Genomic DNA, 23000 nt, shown 5'->3' on the forward strand with positions numbered 1-23000 from the left:
TACGGATGTAAAGAGTAGAACTCCTCTTTAAAACCTTCAGCCGTACTCGGCCGTCTGTTCATGACCTGGAACAGCCTCAGAGACTTCCCTTGTCATTTACTTGGACTACAACTACTTTACTGCTGCTTTGTCTCACAACCTCCCTGACTTTCATTACCATAAATCTTCACAGAACAACAGGTGGAAGATCTGACACAGAAGTTCAGATCGGAGAGAGAGAGCCGAGAAATGAGAGGGAGATAGAGGGAGAAAAAGCACCTGCAGTGTGACGCTCACGTCGATGGCTGAACCGGAGCTCTGGCACCACCTTGCTGCATTCCTCTGAACTACCTCTGTCTTGGCAGAAGATAACAGACAACTGATGTAACTCATTCTTCAGAGGAAAGAGAAAAAATATGTCTTCTGCAGAAGCCAGACAATCCTGCCGCTTTATCTGAAGCTGATCTGAAGTAGGCAAGAAAAAAAAAAGTAAAATAAATTCCATATGAGCTCAGGAAGTATTCAGAAAAATATTTTTATTTTGACCTGAAACTAAAGACCGAGTGATCAGTGTGGAAAAAGCTAACAGAGATGTCTACATCTCCGTTAGCCAAAAGACAAGTTTCCTGTCGCCGCCCATCACACAGAGTGGAAGTGTACGGTGCCAGCTGAGGCCTGAGCCCACCGCCGTCGATCCGATGGTCACCGGCTGTAGGGAGATGAGTACAGAGAACAAGACTGAAGCCGTGGAGAACATCAGAGGTGGAACCATCCAGGTGAGAATCAACATCACACTGACCTGAGGGTGGCCAAGATGGTGGATGAGTAACTGACTACTGATTTTGCCAGGACATCCTGTGGTGGCAAAGATGTTTTCATTGGCTCGAGACCACCTGAGGAGAGTGACATCCATTCATATGTTTTGAAAAATCATTCAGTTTTATTCCAGTTAAGCCAAAAAAAAAAAAATGGTTTTAGTTAAGCCAAAAAAAAAAAAAAGAAAAAATTTTTCCATTAATTAGTGTGATGTGTGCCTCCCCCAGGGGGCACTAGAGCTCATCAAAGGAGGCCCAGCATGAGGAAAAGAAAGGTGGTACAGAAACATGTAAACTATATAATTTACTAATGCAATTTGAACATTTTATAATAAATAAATGTTACATAAAAAATATATATATCTTTGAAATGTTTTCTCACAACATTGTTGACCTGGTCACATGCGTTCTGCTCAGCGCTGCCTAAAGGTTGCACCCAGCTCCTGGACAAGGTACCAGGGACAGTCCCAGGAACTGTCCTGAAAGTTTTGTTTTTTAAGTTCTTGCTAAACCTTGGAGGCAACAAAAAGATTCTACTTGTTTCTTTGTGAGAAGTAGATATTTTTACTTAAATACGTAAACCCTTAATGAAAGTAATTATCTTACTTGAAAAACCGTGCCGTATCGATGTGAGCCGGCCTCTTCTCTTGGGGATAGCTGCAAACGATGAGCACATGGTTTTACACACGGTCACTCACCAGCACACCGTGCAGCATCAGTACGATCTGTCCAGTCACCTGGAGCGAGTTATGTCCCAGATGAGCCAATCGTTGCCCGCCACCGCTCCCACTTTGATGGTGTTGTGGAGGCACCAGTCGGCCCACATGAGCGGTGACTGGCCGCAGTCGAGGGACAGAATGGCCTGCTGGGTGACCAGGTCATAGAAGCGAATCGTACCTTTCTTCTCCGCAACTAATAACTGGGGAAGTGGGGGAAACAAATCACCTGAGCCGGTTATTAAAGAGCATTAAGCAATTCATCCATCTACTTTTTAATATCCAGGGACTGGAGCTTGTCCCGGTATGAAACAGCAGTGGAGGAATAATCAGGAACAGATTGAGACGGCATCAAAGCTACAGCTAGGCCATCAATTTTCTTTATTAAACATGATTTTTAAAAAGCGGACAGCTACCTGAACCTGCCGCCTGCATCTGGTCTTCTCTGATGTTAAAAGCAGAATCCCTTTTATTTAAACAATGCCGTGTCTCAGCCATCCCTGCCATGTCGGGCTTTTCACCCACTATTCCGCTCTGTCTTTACCAACAGCTAAAAATAGGTTTCGTCTTAAAATAAAAGAAATAAAAAGGTCCAGGGCATGAGATTTACCAGACTGATGGGTGGAATCTCGGGGAAAATTGAAGCTAGGGTCGGTAAGTCTTAGGTTTGTTAAAGCACACAAGTTCAGGACCAGGTCACTCCAATGATCATAAACAAGTGTGACAGGGTTTTTTCTGTGTTTGTTTAGAATTTATTTTCAAACAAAGTCCAAAAAATTGACCAATCAGGGCTTTTGGTATTTTTTTGATCCAGTAGGAGCCACTCCGGAGACCTTCGAATCAGAGAGCGGAGAGTCCAGGGTTGGACTCCCATAGGAACCACATGTTTGATGATGTTAATCCTCCTCTGTAAGTAGCTTTGAATTAAAGTGTCTGCTAAATACATAACTAACTGTAAATGTAGTTCATTTCCTCAACCAAGTCAACAGACCCAAGTGCCCACACGGACCATGTATCAGGAACTACTACTTCCTCCTACCTTGAACACTTCCTCTGGATGCCAGCACACACTGATGCCTGGAGAGCGCAGTCTGAAAATACAGTTTTCATTTCCATCCAGGTCCCAGACCCTGCACAGATTAGCATACACAATTAAATACAACACAAGAAAATAAGTCACAGCACTAAAAATAGACATTCAGGCATTAACTGGTACTGGAGAGTTAATAATAAAAGTCAAACTGCTGACTTCTACGGATCACTCCACACCAAATCAAAAGGAAAAATTAGTAGAAACTCCATTGTTTAAAATGTGTCCTGAATTAAAGTGTGGATGAGAAAGAACTCCCCCATGTGGTGTAACACGGTACTGTCCTGCTAAGTTGTGCTCGCAGGCTAAGGCCTAGGTGATGCTCAATGCTCAGTACACATACAGACCCTTTGGTTTGTCTTGTGCACTGTGACCTGGGTAGTTTTACATGTTTTCAGAGTTCTTGCGAACAAAAGCCCACTTCGAGCTGTAGCTGCACCAGAACTCATGACCAGTATCACTGGGAGTCTGAACATTATCACCACCTCCTCCACAATTGGTTTGGTGGTCTCTAAGAAACTGGCATCAGCACAAAAATGAACTCTGAATTTGGCACTGCCACCTGGTGGAAGCATTGTTTAATAACCAGGCAATTAATATTGTAGTAATTATCAGAACGGATCTTTATGGATGGATTTCTTCTTCTTTTATTCTCCCAGCAGATTTGAACTGTGTATCACAGTCATCATCTCCAATTTCCAGCCATGTTCTTCAAATGAGACCTGTCTCTGGCTCAAACTGAAAACAATATTTGAAGACCTAAGTTTGAGGTTGCTTGGTTTGGAACAGAGTCCAGGTCCATTTTCTGCATTTGGTTCAATAGGAGTAAAAAAGGTGAAGTCATGAATGAGCCCTAAATGTTTGCATTACGCAGCGCGGAGGGGGTAAAAACCCCCCCCACTATATTTTAATTAAGACATCAGAGTTGTGACTCGTTGTATTTGACCTGGTGGTTTTACGTAGAAGCTCGTGAGGTTTTCATAACTGGAGCCAATATATTGTTTTAAAAACAGTTTGATTAATCGTTCTACAGAACTCAAGCTCAGCTTTTCCCCGAATTTGTGGTTCAGTAGAAGGCACAGGACTAAACAGGCTTTCGTGGCACACACGGTGGGCAATGATGAACGGCATGTTTTGGTCCAACTTCATGTTTGCTCCTAATTCATCTAACTGCTGCCGCTTGTGCACAAGTGATGTACGGGGTCATCATGGTTTTCAAGGGGGGAAAAAAAGTGGGGCAGTTTTCTGGGATCTTGGCCGGGACTTAATGTGACAGACAGACAGACTTATGCTGGACTCGTCTTACAGGGGGAATATGCCAGCCTGACGTTACATGGAGCTGTGATTGCAGGGGCAGAGAGGGGGAAACATCGCCCTCGCCTAAGTCGGCGTTACGCTCCACTCACATTACAGCAAAATGTTTCACTGTGGGCGGCCTGCTGCCATTCACTCTCTGTAGAGTACAGAGAGGGCAGCGGAACACCAGCACGTCAGCTGAGGAGGCGCAGCACAGGGTAGTTGAACAGCATCCCGCTGTATGCAACTAAAAGGCAGAAGGTTCTGTGAGGATTAGGACCAATCTTCATTAAAAAAAATGTCCAACCCTCCGCCTAAATAAGACTAATGATCGCAAAGGCAGCAGAGAAAAAGTGCGGATGTAATGAATCACGAGCGGCTGAGGTTCCTGCAACCTGGATCTTTGGTTAACCACATCTGAGCAAAGTCAGAGTTTGTAGAAAACGTGGGCTTGGGAGGGAGCAGGGGGGCAAGTGCTTCTGGGAATATGAAACAAATGCCTGTGAAGCATAGGAAGGCAATGGACGATGAGGTCATAAAGAAGACATCATCTAATGAAGCACCTCCAAAGACCATCTAAATGTCAAGTGTGTTGCTGGAGCGATTGATGTCCTCAGCGGTGTGGCGTTAGGGAGGACATGCTCCGTCTCAGATAAAGACCTCTGTAAACAATGAACTTTCCCTGCTGCAGCAGGACAGTGTTGTGTCCAAACTCCAGGCTTCTCCGCCCATGTGCAGTCACGGCCAGAGCCTCCAGTTTGGACCACGAGTAAGGCTGAGAAAGAGAGGGGACCAGACCGCACCAGAAAAACAATGGCTAAACCATAGTCTTTCAAGTCTACTGGCCAAGTAGAGCTCAACTGTATACTACGCCAACGGCGGCCAAGCTGTGGTCAACCACTCTGCCCTTCAAATGGAGAGCCCAGGCTCACCAACAAAACATAACCTCTCCAGGAGGAGGTGAAAGACGTGAGGCACCAAAATGCGTTTGACCGCCTCTGATAAAACAGCGTATAATTGCATCACACTACGTCAAGCAATAACATTGGGCTTCCATGTACAACAGAGTTGAAAAGGACAGGAGAAGTCCTTTATTGTGCTTGAGGTGAGAAGAGATCCAAGCCAGATTGTTATGGTTCGCCAGTGTTTTCCATAAGTGGAGAAGAATGGAAACACAGATGATTGCAGCGATCTGATTTATTGTGTAGAGCAAAGTAAATAATTGGAGGTGATTCTCCGGAGAGAAAGAACAATATTATCCAATCCTGATGCTTGGCAGACGGAACCAGGTTGAAGCTTACAAGATCTGCATCAGCAAGTATTTTCTCACTCGACCTGCTGAAGATTTAATTTAGATTTGAAAGACTAACATTATCTTTTGCACTTTGAATATTGAGATGGTTATTGAAACCATCTGATGTGTTTTTTGGATGAGCTGGTTTTTTCCCCCAGTACAGTCCACCCGGTGAGTTCAGGGAACCCCTTATAATGTCTGACGGTTTCAAGAAGAAAAACAGTGGAGGCACTCAACTAATTTCACCAAACTGGTGGAAAAACCAGAATCAGTGCTTTAATGTGAATGCTATATCAAGTCTTGGTCTTCTGTGCGGTTACCATAACTAGTGGGGTACCAGGCAACTAGTCAAAAAAAATCTCATCTGTAAAAAATTAACTCAGAAATAAAGAAAGCAGCATTAGGATACTTGACATTATGTAGAACTATTTGCTCGCCGTTTGTGTAAAAGGAAATTGTGAAAAACATTTAAATACATTTTAAAAATTAACATTTCATCACATCTTTCTTATTCCCTAATGTTTCCCACACCAGTTACACCGATGCATTCACACCACAACCCTGTAGATGGCAGTAATGCACCTGCACTGCACATCACTGCAGTATTTCAAATATCAGCTCAATGTACAGAAAAATGAGAGCTGGTGCAAACTGTCCTGAAATGTGAGGTTGTACTAAACTCATATGTAGTAAACTGATGAAAATGTATAGAAAACAGAGATGAAAATTAACATATAAGTATGTTTTGTGATATTTCATTGGAAATATTACTGAATGGCAAATCAGTGGTTCCCAAAGTGGGGGGCGGGCACCTGCTTGCGTAGCAAAGCCGCTACAGGGACTGTAATTAAATATTTTCTGTCTTTCTGCCCCAGTGGGGAAAACTGCACTTTGTTCAATACGAGTGGATGTTTTAGTAGGAATAACAGTGTTTTGTTATTAGTGCAGCAGTGAAATGTGTCAACATGGGGGGGTTCAACAACAGTCCTATCGAGAAAAGGGGTCAAGGCGACCACTCAGATGAATAAAGGCACTTTCTGTAAGATAATATCCTAAACAAATGTAGTTACTTCTCTCAATGATGAAATATGTACTTTTTCAACATTCGCAACAACAGCTCATCGTTATAAGCAGTCTAAAAAGGCATAAATTGAAAAAGATGGTATTAGCACTGACATTAGCTTGAAACGAGATATGGCCGTGTGGGCCTAATACAACACAGAGTTACGCCAGCAGTGTTCCACCAAAACGATAAAATACTTTCTATTATAAAACACAAACCACCGAGTTGAAAACTACACGCGCATGTTTTTACTTCGGAAGACGTTAAACGTATTTGACGCAACATAAAAGGAGATGGAAAATAAGAAACGAAATCGAAGCTGAACAGTGACAGAGCTGAGGGGTTGCCTGAGGTCATTTGTCGCGTATGAAGACGGTGCATCTGTCGACCCTCATCAGGACACAGTGTCTCCATCCAAAGGGGATGAGACTCAACGATCAACCGTTCAACAGTAATCAACTCTTTCTAGTAATCCTGCATAATGCACTTTTTAACAGTTGGAAGAGGTGCTTAGCTACAAGTCAGAAGGTCGTCTGAGGAAAGACACAATATCAGCATGGGATACAAAACAGGGTGGAAGCGTAGACCAGACGTAATGTTCCTTCATGTACAACGTTACAGATGAAAACAAATGGATTATCGCTCTTTAAACCCTATACATAAGACTGCAGGAGCAGGTGTGAGCGACCCTGTGTTCAAGAGTGAACCCGGTCAACCCTGATGCCCTGAATGACCTGGCAATGTAGCCTTGCAATCTCTAGGTGGCACATTTGCACCCTCAGAAACAGAGTGTGTTGTTATTGATCCCATGAGCTGCTTAGACAATGAGAGCCCGATGTAAACTTCCCACAGGAAGTGGAGTCTGGCTCCCTACCACCGCGCTGCAGTGTCAGGTTGCATGTTGGCAACCCAAGCGTTCCGACAGCGGCAGGGGACAGTGATGACAAAGCCAAATGGGCTTCTATTCGAGGCGCAGCTGCCAAGGCTAACAGCGCGACAGAGGTCAGGAGGCTCAGCTTGTGGTCCGACCGATGTGTCCCTCCCTGCTTTACCTAGATCCAGCCCTGTTCTGTGTGTGTGGCCCGACTGGTACCTCCTCTCCTTCTTTCGGAAGAGGGTCAAAGAGGAGTAGAAAAGCAGCGAAGAAGACAACGACTCGTTCCCTCTCTGCACATTCTTAGGTGGCCTGAAGTGACGGGATGAGGGCGAGGAGCAGAATGAATGATCCAGGATGGTGACTTGTGAGTGTTTTGTGATGTCAGATTCACCAGCTGTCTGAGTGCTTTGTGATGTCAGATTCACCAGCTGTCTGGTCTCTATACACAATGCATGAGTGATGGCTCTAATAAAGAAATTAAAAAAAGATTTCTGCCACTCCTGCGTTCAGTTCTTGTGTCTTCTACTTGAGCTGCAGTTCATTTTGGAGATTTCTGACACTATGTTTCTACTTAAATTCTGTCTGGTTTTGACAAGATATAGCCAGTCGGTAAAATATAGCACTGAGCTCCAATGACGTACAGGAGCAAACATATTCAGGAGTTTTGTGTCAAAACAAAAGTAAAATCCCATAAATAACAAAAAAGTAGTTAGAAAAGTCAAAAAAATGTAACAACTACTTCCAGTCAATGAGAAAAACATTACACAGTGCAGGAAAATCTGCCGTCTGAAACAAAAAGAGGGGGCGAGTTTGGGGGTGATGTCCCTGCACTGACCCTGGCTACTGACACACTTTTCCCTCTGCTGGAATTAATTGAAAAGGAAAATTTGGGGACCTCGGTGGGGAGGAGGGTTCCCCCTTAGAGAGGAAAATCTTTCTGTACCTAATTGGATTTCCATATTTAACCAATTAGTTAGAACAGCTACAAGCAGGGCTCTGTGCTTACGCACGAGTCACACTGGAGCGTGTTGTGCTTAGCATCAGGTTTCAGTGTGGAAACGCAGACAGGAGTTTCTGCACCATTTACAGAGAACAGAAGTCAAACATCACACACATACGCAAACACACACACACAATACATTCTCTAGTTCCTTACTCAAACCTTTCCTATTACAAGTATATATATATATATATATATATATGATGTTAATTCCTGCCCTCACTCTAGTCTGACCTTAATTTTAATTCCAAATCCGAACAAAATCTTTAACTTCGTCATTCCCTCCGACTCAGTGGAGACTTGCAAAATCTCCCCCCGAAAGACAAGTGTCTCCACAGCCATAGGCGTGTCCTCAAAAGTATAGCTATACATGTATAACAGACACACAAACATTGCATATCTCCTCTAATTTTAGCTATTTGAATGTGCTATGCTATGTGTCAATGATATCTTACTTCTTTTACAACTAATTGTATGAGATTTTGTTGCTAACTTTTAGCTAATTTTGAGTAGGCTTGTCCTGCCATTTTTTCTGCATCTTTTTGCTACTGTAATGTCATTTTTTCATTTCAAAGGTTCACGGCAATCATTCAAGACAATCACAAATATGTACAAAAACGTTTGGACCTGCATGTGTGATCGTCGCTGACTGAAGCAATTTGTTTCCCCTCTGTTGGCTCAAACACCAGGTGGTTGATGTAGCTGGTGTGGCCCTCCATTACCTAAACAGAGCAAAAAAAAAAAAAAAACTTGAAACATGAAAATGACCACGTGAACATCTATAAACACAGTCCATAAAACGGGCGTTTTCTGATACGTTGGCTGCAGCCCATCTTTATGGGCTGCACGCTACATTTCCTACATCACTAAGCACCAAATGTCAGTGTTCAGCAGTGAGGGCTTGTACAGCCAGCTGACGAGCAGCGTTGAGGTCGATGTGCTGCAGATGTGGAGCTACCTTGACTTCATGCCTCTCCTGGAGATCAGATGTCAGCAGGCGTAGCTTTCTGTCAGCTGCGGCGCTGCACAACCTGCAAAACAGGAAAAAGAAGGGATGTGAAAACAAACAATGAAATAATGACAAAAAAAAAAAAAAACATCCAAAGACTGAACTGACGAAGAGCACAGACTGACACTTCTGGGTGAAGGTGTCACGCATCTGCGGTAGGAAGTTGGAGGGTGATTAGTGCCGTGGAGGCGGGTGATTCTAATTGGGAGTCTAAGATAAACAGACAAGGAAAACAGAATTCCTTACAATGTTAAGGCGAAAAGGAAGAAAAGAAAATCCTGTGCAGGGCTAATCAGCCTTAGTTTACACCAGCGCCTGCAATTATTCACACAATTACACTTAGTCACATATGACAAGAAAAACACACACGTATCAGCAGGGAAAACACGGCAGTTCACACATTTACACACATGGATTTAGGAATTGATGATTATATAAGGACCGTGGAAATGTGCGAATTAGAAGCTGTACTTAGAGACGTGAGAGGATCGTGGATCACACTACAGACTCCTATTTATTGTTCTGTGTAAAATGTCAAGAATATAAGGTCCAATACACTACAAACAAAAGAAAACTCAAGAGAATTTGTGCAGGAGTGAATGGGCAATCGTGTACGGTGCCATCTGCTGGACAGGTAGATGCTGTTACCTAGTGGTTCCCAACCTTTTTTTGGCTCCTGACGCCGTTTTGTCATCAGAGATTTCTGGTGACCCCTGAGAAAGGCAGATGTTTAAGCAGTCATGATAACTGCTACATTAAAGAACCACCAAAACACATTCCCTGACAGGAAATCGAAGCTGGGTCGCGACGTTGAGAGCGCCAAGTGCTAGCCAGTAGACCAGCAGGTAAATATGTTTATATTGGGAATTTTATTAAAACTTAAATCTACCGTCTGTCTTCTGTACATCACACCGCGTGCAGTGTATTTAAAGTGACGTGAGACGATCTCGACCACAAGGATGTTAAAGTAGGATTTTAAATCTGTCAGCAACAACGTAAAGAGCCACATTATCAACTGATGGATGTTGTAGTTCACAGTCACATGCTGACAGGATTTACAGATTTGCCTGAGGGCGTATGACGTCGCAGTCAAAACTTCATTGTTCCTGATTTGGCTTCATCAGGGAATGTTTTCGCATGTGGATCCCAAGGCTCTATCCTCTCATATCCCAGGGATTTGTTCAGATTACACGCTGTTGTGGTGGTCGGTGGCAGATTTCCTTTCCCTCATCTCCGTCTCTCTTTCACTCTCTCTGGGCCCCTGCTTGAAGGAAGCCTGTGAGAACGCTGTGCTTTTTCCTGGAAGGCACGATTACGTGCAGATGAACGAGGATGGAGGGAACCTGAGCGCGAGGCCATCAGCACAATAACATGTGCCCACGTCACAGCGCTGGCTCCGAGGCCCTGTGGAGTAAACCGCAGCAGCCGAGGAATTATTGCTGCCTTTCTTTTTCAATTAGAAAAAGCCTAAACACCTCCAGAAAGGAAAAGGACGGAACCCTCCCATCCACCGCTCCAATTAGGAGGAAACTCTTTGCTTTCTAACAATTTACAGTTAGAGTTACTTTCCTCCAGTCCAAGGCCACCTGAAACAACTGGGCTCAGGGCCCAGCAGCTGCAGTGTGACGGTGATGACTACTTTCACACAGCGTGGCTGCTGTGTTTTCACTGCAACAGCCTCGCTCTCTGTTCATGTTAGAAATGTTTAGCAATAGCTACACCCTGTCCTGCTGTTAGACACAAAAGTCAGGTTTCTGATGTTGATCGAGAACAGCCGTGGGTTTTTAAAATCCTTCTACAGAGCCCTAATTGAATTCACATGAAGATTTTTCCGAAGTTTGCAGAATCAGTTGTTAAAAGCACCCAGATAATCGCGAAAACATCGGTTCCCAAATTGGCTCTGCAGTGCCCCCTATAGACAAGACAGTTGTTGAGACTCCTGGTGTTGTGACATTCACAGCTATTGAGTCAAATCTCCACTGAACTTCATTTAGAACCCTGTAAATCTTGCCAAACTGGGGCAAAACTGGGGTTCTAACTGAAGAAAGGAAATAAAATCACAAGTCAGTGCAATTTGTCTTACTGTGGGAGGGATAAAAAAAAATCCCATTACAATAGTTCTGCAAGCCGCACTTTGAGAACCACTGCTATAAAGTAGCTTTAAATTGATAAATTATTTGGAAAAAGATAGTCTGAAACGTTCTTGAAAAAAAAAAAATTCAACTATTTAGATGAAAAAGAACACAAAATGTTGGGCAAATCAATACTGAAAAGAAAGACATGTAACTGCGGTGACTCGAACCACACCACACTTGTGTAAGACTAGATACAAACAGAGCATTTACCAAAAGCTCAGTATAACACATGTACAGTATATCACATTCAAACACTGTAAATAGGTTACTGAAATTCCAATCAAGCCTATTTGCATGTGTTTGTGTAACACGGTACAGAACGTCCACGCTTAATAAGTTTAGTCAATTTACGTGTACAGTTACATCTGACGACAGCAAAAAGGCAATAACACGATGACGGAGCCACCAAGTATTAGTTTGGGTGAGTTATATTATTCATGTCATCCGTTTGATGAAGCGTGAACAAGTCACAAGTTTTTAAGGACAAAGTCTGTTTTCAGGCGACAAAACCAGCGTTTAATTAACATACAACAAACCGAGGAACAAATCGCCCCTTGAGGGACTCTTTTAACGTCACAGCTGAGCTCAAGGTTTTTCCAGGGGGATATTCCAGTCAGAAAATGAATCAGTTGTATCTGAAGAAAAACTGAGTCAGACCAGAGATGACTGCACCGACACAGGATCAGACCATGGTTAGGCCGTGTCCCCTGAAGGATACCATAAAAACGAACTCATTTATCCACATGAGGACATACTGTACATGAGACAGTCCGCAAACATCACCATTAAACTGAGATGTGTCATAACAGCCCCAGAGGAAGAGCTCCAGTTTATAAATCCAATTATTTTGTGGGAAAACCAAACTGGACCAATGTTTTGATTGGTCCAAGAAAGACCAAGGACGGATGACAGCGAAACTAAAGTCCAATTTGCTTCTTGTTAAATAAATACATGGATAAAAATGTGGCAGATGTGTGAAGACGAGGAGACAATTTAAGTGTATGAAACAGTCACTGAGACATTTTAGTAGTGGGATTAGTTTTTCTGTATTGACATTACAGCTAGAGTTTGCATTTAAATAAGATTAACCTAATTAATTAAAGTAGTAAATAGAGACTCTGTTCTGACAAACTGTAATGATTTTGATGTGATTATTGCTAAAGAACTAATGAAAATTCATGAAGCTGAAGCTCCAAATATGCTGTTAACAGGGTGCCCCTAGCAAGCGCCAAGCATATGGCTCCTCTGAGAATCAAACCCAGGACTCTCAGCTCTCTGCTTCCGAGGCAGGCGTGATAACCGCTACACTATGGAATCAACCAGATATGTAGATTAAAAAGAAAAGTGCCCTCCAATGGACAAAATTCACAATCCTCTTTATGCAGCAGGGCTGTGTGAGGTCCGATACATAACTATCAGAAACAAAAAGCACTAAATGAACACCAGCTATTGTATAAAAAACCTGCAGAACTAGCAGTAGGTTGATATCAGTAACAATACAGGGGAAACAGGCATTGAGGCTGTACAACTTTGGTTAGTCTACATATTAACGTCAAAGTAATGTTGAAGTAACTACTAACCACTGACTCTCTACATTCTTGTAGAACTTTTTCTTCTGGATCTGACTCTGCCTAAAACATACACGCCTTGTTGTCCAGTGTCCTGACAGTTTATCATCGTAATGACGTACACTATCTTAGTGAGCTTGTGTTCTAACTTCTCGTAAAGACATACACTATCTTAGTGAGCTTGTGTTCTACACTCAACACTGTACTGGTGTACTCGATGCTTCTGTCACAATCTGCCAATGTACTAGCTGTCATTTCTCTCTCACTGCTCAACCATTAGATGAGGGAAATAATGAGAAATAAACTAAAATAAATTTATAAATAATTTATAAACCTAAATCCAAAGACTGTTTTCATTTATTCACCATGATATATGACATAAGGTGTAGCTCTACTCAGAGATGCTCCGGACAACAAATGGAATAGGCAATAAATCCTACCTAATGTTAGGTACTCTGTCCAGTCGCGACTCAGGACTCCAGGCAAGAGCATCAACACGCACTTCATGGTGGAACGCTTGAAGGATGTTGAAGTCAACTCCCTTGATCTCCTTATCCTCTTCCTGTGAAGACAAGAGACACATTTTTATATAAAGCAACAAATAAAAAACAACGTATTCCAACCGGTCAAACTCCTGTCTACATTGGACTGAAGCAGCATTTCTAACCTGGAAAATACAGGAAGCAACCACCACAAACTGGTTTCCACCATATGCCAGAAGAGAGAGGGGAGTTCCTGAGCTGAAAGGACTGAACTCCACCACATGGACGTAGTCCTCACATGTCACGGTGTAGCTTGGGCTGCGGTGTGTGTCCTCCTGCATGTTGCGCGACATGGCACCAGTCAGTTCAGATTTGTCAAGAATCTGTGAAGAAACACAATTGAAGAAAACAATCACTTATTTAGAGGCCAGAAAAATGTTTAAATCAGGTCAAGGATTTGTAGTACTAAAAATAACATCTAAAAATAAATTACATTTATGGGCTACAAACCCTACATGCAGATGTCTTTTCTAAGATAATATATTATAATTAAAATGGTGAACACTTGTGTAGAACCCAAAATAAAAAATAATTAAACAAAGAGCTAAAAAGAGGTTAAACAATGGGGTCTTCGATCCGAAAGTTGTGTTGAACAAGTACCAAAATAATTTCTAATTGCATTGTATGTGTCTAACTGACACACAAGCTCATATACACTAATTTGCAACACTGCCAGACCAAACCTCGTTGACATATTTAGACACTTACATATTTTACTTTATGCTTAAAACATTTAAGAGCTATGACATTATTCAAATGGTTATTCCTTTAACCAGAATAATAAGACATGGGTTCGGCATAACACAACGTAGTCATTTATATAAGACTATTATATCTATATATTAATATAGTTCACGTAGCTCTAGGAGTTATCTATACAACAGCGGGTGCTATAAAGGTTAACGCCGATTAATTGAATTAAACATGTTGCTTATTTTTAGTTATTTAATAACTGCTTGAAAATACGGATAATTAAGAACAAGTCTGCCTAACAGTTTTATCGATAAACTATGCTTTTTGGTGTGATAATTCTACTTACTTTTCTGAATCAAGCATGCGCGCCTTCTGAATGTTTTCTTCCGTCTTCCGCTGACGTCACAGACTAAACCATTTTATTCAATCGGTCAGGGTGAGATTTGGATAAACAGCAAATACATATCGATTCAAATGACCAAAAGAATTGCAAATACAATTAAATAAAGTTTAAATGTGTTGTTTAAAAGTAAGTGTTTTACCATACAGTATCCCCTAACGTTACTGTAATCGTAAAATAAAACATCTGTCTTCGTCTACACCGGCCGTCCTTCTCACCAACTGATTGGTTGAAAGGCAGAAAACGTCACGAGCGAGTTTAAATTTTAAAACAGCTGCTTTGTCGAGGTGGTTGCCGTTGGATTTAAGGTTTGAACTTTTACGTTTACGATGTCGTTTGTTTTCGGTATTAAGTTATTATTTAGTTATACTTACGTTGGTCTAGATTATAAATTGAAAGAAGAGAAGTTCAGGTTCAAGTTAAGGTTAATGTATGGAAAGATACTTCTGTCTTGAGATCCTCAAAAGAAAGTGTAAATTTATTTTATAAGTGTGTAGGTTTAAGGTATTTATATTTATGGTTAAAGTTTCATTTGTGCAGGAATACTCTGCCTTCACTTTTAAAATGTGATTAATTAAAAAATAAATATCAGATCTATAAAGTGTTCTCAAACCAGTATTTATTTGAAAAATCTAAATGTGAGATTTCTCTTTTTCCTCTGATGTGTTTTAGCTAACAATGGAGACAGTGGGAGATCATCTGAAGCTGATGGTAAAAACCTTCAGGAGGGAATGCCACCGGGTTTTACAGTCTGAGAGGACCACGATTCATGGTGCAGACAACATGCTGGTAGTGCTGCAGCTAGCCATGGCTGAAGTCAATAAACAGGTAGAGAATGACTGCACCTTTACAGTTATACTCAGTCCAAATATACACCATGCCCTCATGCTACACCTGAGCAATAAGTCACCACATTTGTAATAACAATATTCTGTGTGCCATCTCAAAAAAAAAAAAAATAATATATATATCCAGGATTTTTATTTATACAGTATCAGCGGTGAACAAACTTTGACACAATAAAGGATATATTTAAATTAAAATCATTGGCTTTGCAATAACTCTGCGCCCCCTAGGTTGGGGCCCACTTCCCACACTTTATATCACTTGTTGTAAGTCTAATTTTTGCCCAAATGTAACGATGATTAAGTTCCATTTCCTTTATTGACTTTAATTGAACTGTACAATCAGACTAAACACTTCTATAAATGATGACATTACCACTTTGTATCCGGCTGTGACCAACAACAGCCCATTTTTAGACTGCAAGACTTCTTTTCCCTTTCGGGCTGATTGGTTCCAGGCCATCTCCAATTATGGCTGCTTGCTTTACCCGTGTTCTCTCCTTCCTGTGACAGCACCGAGGAGAGTTCAAAGTGCCTCTGAGTGATGTTCTGATGGCCTGGAAACACTTACTGCTCAGCAAACTTCACCTGCAGCCTCCGGACTTTGCACGCATGGAGAATTATGATCTCATCCTGGAAGAGTACCAATCATTCCTGAAACGCTCCAACACTGTGGACCTGGTTGATGTGCTCTTCATGTACAAACAGCTGAGATTAGTGGACTCTGATCCAGAAGAGCCCGTGAGCCCGGTGAGCAGGATCTGGACAGAATCAGATAAGAGTTAATTGTTAGACTATCCAAGAAATAAAACCAGGGTCTGACATGACAGGAGCTCTGGCAAGATGGCCCTTGGAAACATCATAATTTAGACTAAAGTATGAGTATGTTTTGCAAAACCAGAGTTAAAATGTCTAGACTACAGTGGTGCACACAACTCGAATGAAACTCTACTCAACAATTACCACCATAGCTGAGCTCTGTGTGAGTGTGTGCAGGGCTGGGACGATTTGGTGCTTGCTTAGAACACCACAAATCTGCCAAAGCTAAAGCACTCCTAGTAGCCCATTAGCCTAGAAACTTTAGCCTAGAAGTAGTTAAACATTGACCATAAACGGCAAAATGGTTAAAATGAAACAAAACATAGCAAAAACTGGGTAAACATTTACATCTAGTCAAATTCAGATATGTAAACTTAAACATATCCCACATTTGGTTAAAACTGAGCTGGAATAAAGTTGTCAAAAATACCATAAATAGCCAAAAATGGCTAGCTTTAGCATAGAATTCAAATATACTAAACAAGGAGCCAGAACATCACTAAATAGATAAAGAAGTTAGTCAAATAAAAGAGGAAAAAACATGGTACAAAAAAAGCTAAATGCTAAATTTGTTGCTTTTTTTTTACCAAGAAAATGGTTGAAAAAGTTACAAATATAGCTAGCAAATAACAAATAAGCACCAAGGGCTCCATTAACATTATTTTTTTTTTGTCATTTATCTGCCTAGCTCCAGCTGTTTCACTTCCTGTCAGGCAACACGGAAGTCCCAGAAATACCAGACTCTTCCTCAGTTCCATCCAGTCAATCAACCCCATCTAGCAGAGGCCGGTCCTGCAAATCACAGGTGAGTGGCAATCCCTTTGCCACTTATATACATTATTAACAGGGTACATGGAAATAAGGTACAACTTATTTTCTACTCTCCCAGAAGAGCTCCTCCTCCCTTTCCACTGTATCCTTTCCACTCATGAGTGTTTCAAGTCATTTGAATTCCCATTTCTGGTGCTGGCAGTAATCCACACATTCACTTTTCCTCAGCATACTTAATTTTTTTGTCTGGAACGCATCCTGCTCCTATTGACAGGAACTCTATATCACATCCCACAGGTTTAGGAGTGCAGTGTGAATTCAGTTACCAGGCCGATGTTTTAAACACAGCAGCGTGTGGGGCTGGACAATTGTTGAGTCTCTCCTTCTGCACTCCTCTGTGTCACTTTGCAAATTTACGAGGTTTTAGTGGAGTCTTGCTGCTGCTGTTGATTCACCAGTCGTGTTGATATAATTTCTGGAGTCTTAAAGCTGGCTGTCAGCTGCTGTTTTAGTGATTTCACCCAGGAGACGGAGCTACTGTCCCATTAGGCACTGTAGTTGATGAACACAACCTGCGCCGGCCAGCAGTTTTATCTTAGGAATCATTTTGACACTTTGACGAATACGGTGTCTCTCTCTCTTCCTTGGAAAAGCGTTTACAAGAAACATGTCTATGAAGATTCTCAGTCACCCAGGACATGCTCAAGTTTGAAAGTTCTGTTAGGCAAATGGACATGAATTTTCTAAAAGAAGACGTTTCACCTCTAATCCAAGAGGCTTCTTCAGTTCAGAACTGAAGAAGCCTCACGTCCAGTTGCCTAACAGAACTTTCAAACGTTTACAAGGAAGTTAATAACGCACTCCCCTCTGTTTGATTGGTACAATAATTCAGCCAGCTGCTGGTTAGCTTAGCAGTTAGCACTGGGTAGAGGAGTGAAAACCCATTTGGGTAATTTCAAAAATAAGACCTTCTGAAGCACAATGATGCGCTGGAACACAAGAGGTTTTGAAGAAGTTAGAGACAAACTGACCAGAAGGGGGCAGCAATGCAACCAAAGAATGCAAACTGCTGTCAAAATCCAAAGAAGAAGATGTATTTCGCATGTATATTTGGAGATTTACGCTCAATACGACTAAACAGAAACACCACAGAAATAAAAAAGCACATCTTAGTCATTTGCTGTCAAAGGGGAAATGTCATTAGGGCGGGATTTGGAACTGAACATGCTGTTCCTTTTTATAACTTGAAAACTCAAATAATTTTAACAGTAGTTTCTGTCTCTTTGTGTTTACGCACGTGTTTATATGCATAAATATATGACTATGATATGTTAGACTTCAAAAACACTTGCTCTAAGACAGTCATGATCTACATTGTGAAGTTCAGTAATGTATCCTGTCAACAGGTAAAAATGACTGTGCGAAGGATTTTCTGCTCCTATCTGAATCTCCTCATTAATTCCAAGAACGACTTGGCCCTGGCTCTGACACTCGACGTCCCCTGTCGTACATTGGGACGTCAGGCATTCACGGACATAAAACACAAAGCCCGTGACACTTCTCTCTTCCTGGTAAGAGGCACCGACGATCGGCAAATCTTCAGGATTAAGTACATTTTTATTAAATTTATACACTTGTTTGCAGGCAGTCACGTCTTTCGTGAGGGCCATTCAGCTCGGAGGAAAAGGCTACGCTCCCGCCGAGTCTGACCCCCTGAGGAAACACATCAAGGGACTGTCTGACTTTGTCCACTTCCTTGACAACCTAGAAGAAATTCTGGGGGAGACCCCGGACCCAAGGTATACAAGTCCATACTCTCACCTTCAAATTTGAAATATTTTTTTACCTAGTGGGGACCTGCAAAATGTCACCATTTGGACAAAATACAGCCAGACAATGTCCACAGAAGTATAGCTATACCAGACAACCCCACACACAGGACACTATACCAGCTGTATGTAACCGCTAAGTGATTCTCCACGTAACAAAAGTAAATCCCTAGTACCAATAATGTTACCCATACCATGGTTTGAGAACCACTGGTCTTGAAAGTACCACTGCTCGACTGTGATATTTATCTGCGGCCTGTGTTCTTCGGCGATGTGGAGGATTCATCTTTCACACATTGTTCAAGTCTTTCCAGATCTGAAGGATCAGGACTTTGGATCTCCACACAGCATGGAGATTTCTAGGAAACTCATCACAACAAGTTTCTTCAGACTAAAGCAGGAGACCATCAAATCACTCAGAGCTGCTGGTTTTGCAGTTGTCCAGCTGTGGCCACAGAGGAATCCGATAGGGTTGTCGAAAACATTGCAGTCCGACGTCTGTGACGTGAGATTGTTTTCGGTTTTGGACTTGATCGAATTTGTTGACAGAGAAATAACAGACTTTTCCTAGAAATTTCACTCAGGACTTCCTGCTTTAAAAGAATTGAAATTGAACCCTTGTCGTGGTTACAAATGTTTTTTCCTCCTCTTTACTCGAGGATAAATCAAAACATTGTATTAGATTATCCCAAACATCCTGCTGGAAAGTATTTTTCCGATTAGTCCACTTCAAGGAAGCGTTCTTAGAAAATTCTATATTTAATTTCCTGCAACCCTAAAAAGTAAGAGAAGAGCCAAGTGCGGATCAATCGTTGGCGCTGACTTGAATCATATTTAGAACAATATGCTGCCTGAAATCAGCCCGTCTGTCTATTATGGCTGATTTAAAGTTCACTGATGTAATCAAATCTCAGACAACTGAAGTGGATTCAGCAGCTCTGTGGGGAAGCCCTGCTGCTGCTGCTGCTGCTGCTGCTGCTGCTGCAGCAGCTGCAGTTCATCACTGTGTTTACAGCTGACTCCTCCACCTGGCAGACACCTGTGCACTGAAAGCCCGAACAGCAGTTCGTGAACTCCACCTGTCCCCAATGCATCATATGATTTTCTTTAAAATCTCCCCCCTAATGACTTGTACCTAAGAATCTCATGATAACATCCGGATTGCTAAAACCTGTTCATCTTTTTCACATCAAAGAGCGTTTGGTGCTGAAACGACTTGTTCCCTGTTTTGTTTGGCTCACTTTGATGAACTATCATCAGACTTCAGGTGACGCAGATCGCTCCCCCCAAGGTTTAAAGATTATTTCAGATCTCTGGAGCGTTTGGCACCGCATCATAGGAGGCTATCAGAAATGATTTTAGGAGATCGGTCGCGTAAGGGCTTGGCTTTGAGGAGAGGTCACCGATTGGAGCAGTCACAGTCACAGTGTTTTCTTGCAGAATGATTGAATTTTCAGGTCTTTTTCAGATAAAAAAAACCTGAGCTTTTGAGAGTTGCTGTTCAATATAAATGTAGCCAGTGTAGCACTAAAACTAAAACAAAAAACTGCAGCCTCAAGTTTATCTAAACATAATATAAACTGTATAGAAGACAACATGGTGGTAATTGTAGAAGAAAGCAGCAAATTGACAAAAATGTACATTATGGTAGGGCCTTACAGCTAAAGTTAGCTGAAATGGAAGGACAATATGTTAGCTTCCTGGCTAAGCAGTTGGCTTCCTCAGGATGAGCTTAAAAATGTTTCTGAAATAGCCGAGATTTGTAACAATGATGAATTTTGTTCTACAATAGCATTGAGTTTTCCTAGAAAAGTATTCAGAAGTAATTTATATAGAGCATGTGACTTTACAGTTGCTACAAAGAAAGGTTGACCTAATTGCTAAAAGTGCTATTACCTGTAGAACACATAGAACAAAGCTAGTTTTTTTGTTTTTCAACCAGTATCACCAGTACTTCACTACAGGAAGACTCTATTTCCTCGTACAAACACCTTCCACTGGGAGTTCAAGGTCACGTTTCTCACCGAACATCTGTTTTCCCAAATGATCCTGTTACTTGGTCCTGCTGTACCTACATTAGAGCTGGGTCGAGTTGGACCACCACCTCTGCAGCGTACTGCAAACTTCTTTTTTTTCTTTTTTTTTTAACACGCTTCGGTGCTCTTGACTGTTAGAAGTGATATGTTGCTATGATTTTTGGACATGTGGTGCAGACGGTGCACACGCAGGGAAGAAATCCCACCATAAGACCTTAATGAAGGGAAAAACTCCTGGAGTTTTTCTGACAGTCCAGCGTTGAGCACAGTGACAGCGCTCTAGGTTCAGGGTGACTTTAAGGCAGCAGCGGGGGTGGGGGTCGGGGGGGGGCTGAGTGGGGCATACAGGACCTTGCGCTATGAAACTGTTAACCTTGGCAGAGCAAAGTTCGTGAAATAAAGCCCAACTGGACGGACTGGACGCTAACAGAAAACAATTACGCTGAGCCCTTTAAGTCGGTGTCCAATTAATTGAAAGTGAAGCTGCAGTATATCTTTCTGAAAACACTCGGGCTCCGGCCCTGGCCAGTGCTGGGAGAGAGTTATTCATGTTGGCAAATCTTGGCTGAACTCTTGAACGCTATTAATCCCATCCAGATGAAAAAGTGTATGTGTTCAGCAGAAGAGTCGACTCCTTTCCAAAACAAATGCAGCTTCTTTTTTTTTCTTCTTCTTCTTCTCCTCTTTTCTACGTATGTCGTGGTGAAGCTCCCTCCAGCAGATGCTAACCCCAGTGTCACTGTGCCACATTTCCTTCCAGTGCGTGTGGATCCAAGCTGGTGATGGCCATCAGGGCTCTGCTGGTGAAGGGGCGCAGCAGTGGAGACGCAGTGTATGCTGCGGTTGAAGAGGTAGCCAACGAACTGAGAGAGAGGATCTCCCACATCTACCAAGTACAGAAACAACCGGCCGGCGTAAACGGAACGGGAATTAGCCCCGCCAGGGTAAAAGCCCAACATGAGCCCTTGAGCAAACGTGTTCTGACTGAAGCCCACTTACTTATTGCACTGCTTTTATGTTTTATCTCCAGCCTAAAGCGTACGCGTTGAATCACAACACTGCATTCGGAGGCCGGGACACGGTGAAGGTGCTGGTGGCCCTGCTGGACCAGGAGGCCCTGACGCCGCCATCTCGGAACAAGGCGGACCTTCTGTCCGAGGAGCAGCCCGTCATCAATGGAACTGAGGGAACAAGTGTCGTCACGTTGTTTAGGTTTGTTTACAGTTAAACATTTATAATAAAGATCAGAGTGTTTGCCCGAGAGAAAATTTTGTATCAAAAGTTCTGATAAGAAAATGTTCACTACCAGAGTGATCACGTTGACCATTGGATTTTTAACTGATACAAGGTTTTAGAAAGGGTGGGAAATCCCCTTAACGTGCAATTAAATCATCACAAGACTCTACAACTCTCGACCGAGACCAAAGGGAGGAAAATCCTCCCACAGCACACTGGAACAATTTCTCTGCACAAACATCTGAAATAAAAATATTTAAATAAGCAGCCCTGTGGTTTGGGGTTGGGGGGGGGCAGGGGTCCACATAACATTGGAGGTGGACATTTGACAGCAAGTGGCTTGGATCCAAAATTTCCCGTGTGAAAACCAAGAATCAGCTCAGCCCGACACGAGTGAAACCGTCAAAGTTGAATGTGAATTCTGTTTCTCTTATCTTTGCTTTTCCTTCTGCTCTCCCTCTGACCCAGATCTCCTGAAGTATCCACTGGATGTTCGCCGCAACCCCTGAAGAGTCGCGTCCAGAGCCGACTGGACCTGCTCAAACCCAAGGTAATGTGGGCCTCCCACCTGCGGAGGAGCCAAATTCAAACCATCATTGAGTTCAAATTGAATCAGATGTACAAACACTGAAAATAATGTCTTTATATCCTGTAATTTCTCGCTGGTATTATTATTTATTTGCTTAGCTGAAGCTCACATCTTTACTGACTTCCACCGTTGCCGTTTGCACAGCTGTGTTTTAGCTCTCGGTGCAGGGCTGAGGCTGCTGCCTCACTCCAAGGCATGGAGTTACTTATTTGTGCAGAATTCCGACTATTAACCCAATCCTGATGATAAGTCGCAGCAACGGGAGCCTGTGCTTACAGTGCACTGTACATCTGATGTTAATATCTCATGTGTTCTCCCTGGCCGCCAGCTTGGTTTGGCTCGGTCCTGTTGTACATGAAGTAAGCATAAACCACACACATGCAGCGGGGGGGGGGGGC

The 23000-nt window shown here is 42.3% G+C and overlaps 2 protein-coding genes across 4 annotated transcripts in view; one reads left to right on the top strand and one right to left on the bottom strand.

The window, feature by feature from the left end:
• Positions 1-498: 498 nt before the first annotated feature.
• Positions 499-14528, bottom strand: nup37 (nucleoporin 37). 3 transcript variants are annotated; one of them, XR_001760332.2, is made up of 11 exons: positions 14424-14528; positions 13510-13707; positions 13283-13404; positions 9089-9161; positions 8758-8852; positions 2550-2640; positions 1532-1713; positions 1401-1451; positions 1177-1306; positions 779-872; positions 533-688 (listed from the first exon to the last, which is right to left on the bottom strand). XR_001760332.2 is itself a non-coding variant. In XM_008315407.3 (10 exons), exons 2-10 carry the CDS (start codon positions 13675-13677, stop codon positions 575-577), a joined length of 990 nt encoding a protein of 329 aa, XP_008313629.1. In that variant the 5' UTR covers positions 13678-13707; positions 14424-14524; the 3' UTR covers positions 499-574. The 3 variants fall into 3 exon arrangements, 1 of the variants encoding a protein (XP_008313629.1); XR_003050323.1 differs by having other exon boundaries at positions 1177-1273; positions 14424-14527; XM_008315407.3 differs by lacking the exon at positions 1177-1306 and having other exon boundaries at positions 499-688; positions 14424-14524.
• A 121-nt stretch (positions 14529-14649) lies between these two features.
• Positions 14650-23000, top strand: part of parpbp (PARP1 binding protein) — a 17324-nt gene continuing 8973 nt past the window's right edge. Inside the window, exons 1-9 of the mRNA XM_008315411.3 lie at positions 14650-14785; positions 15150-15305; positions 15836-16072; positions 16830-16946; positions 18319-18483; positions 18557-18711; positions 21538-21721; positions 21808-21989; positions 22482-22563. Of these exons, the coding sequence (XP_008313633.1) occupies positions 15156-15305; positions 15836-16072; positions 16830-16946; positions 18319-18483; positions 18557-18711; positions 21538-21721; positions 21808-21989; positions 22482-22563 (1272 nt within the window). The 5' untranslated portion in view covers positions 14650-14785; positions 15150-15155. The remainder of the gene's footprint in view (positions 14786-15149; positions 15306-15835; positions 16073-16829; positions 16947-18318; positions 18484-18556; positions 18712-21537; positions 21722-21807; positions 21990-22481; positions 22564-23000) is intronic.

Source organism: Cynoglossus semilaevis, chromosome 8, assembly GCF_000523025.1.
Source record: "Cynoglossus semilaevis isolate Cse_v1.0 chromosome 8, Cse_v1.0, whole genome shotgun sequence".
Classification (NCBI taxonomy): Eukaryota; Metazoa; Chordata; class Actinopteri; order Pleuronectiformes; family Cynoglossidae; genus Cynoglossus; species Cynoglossus semilaevis.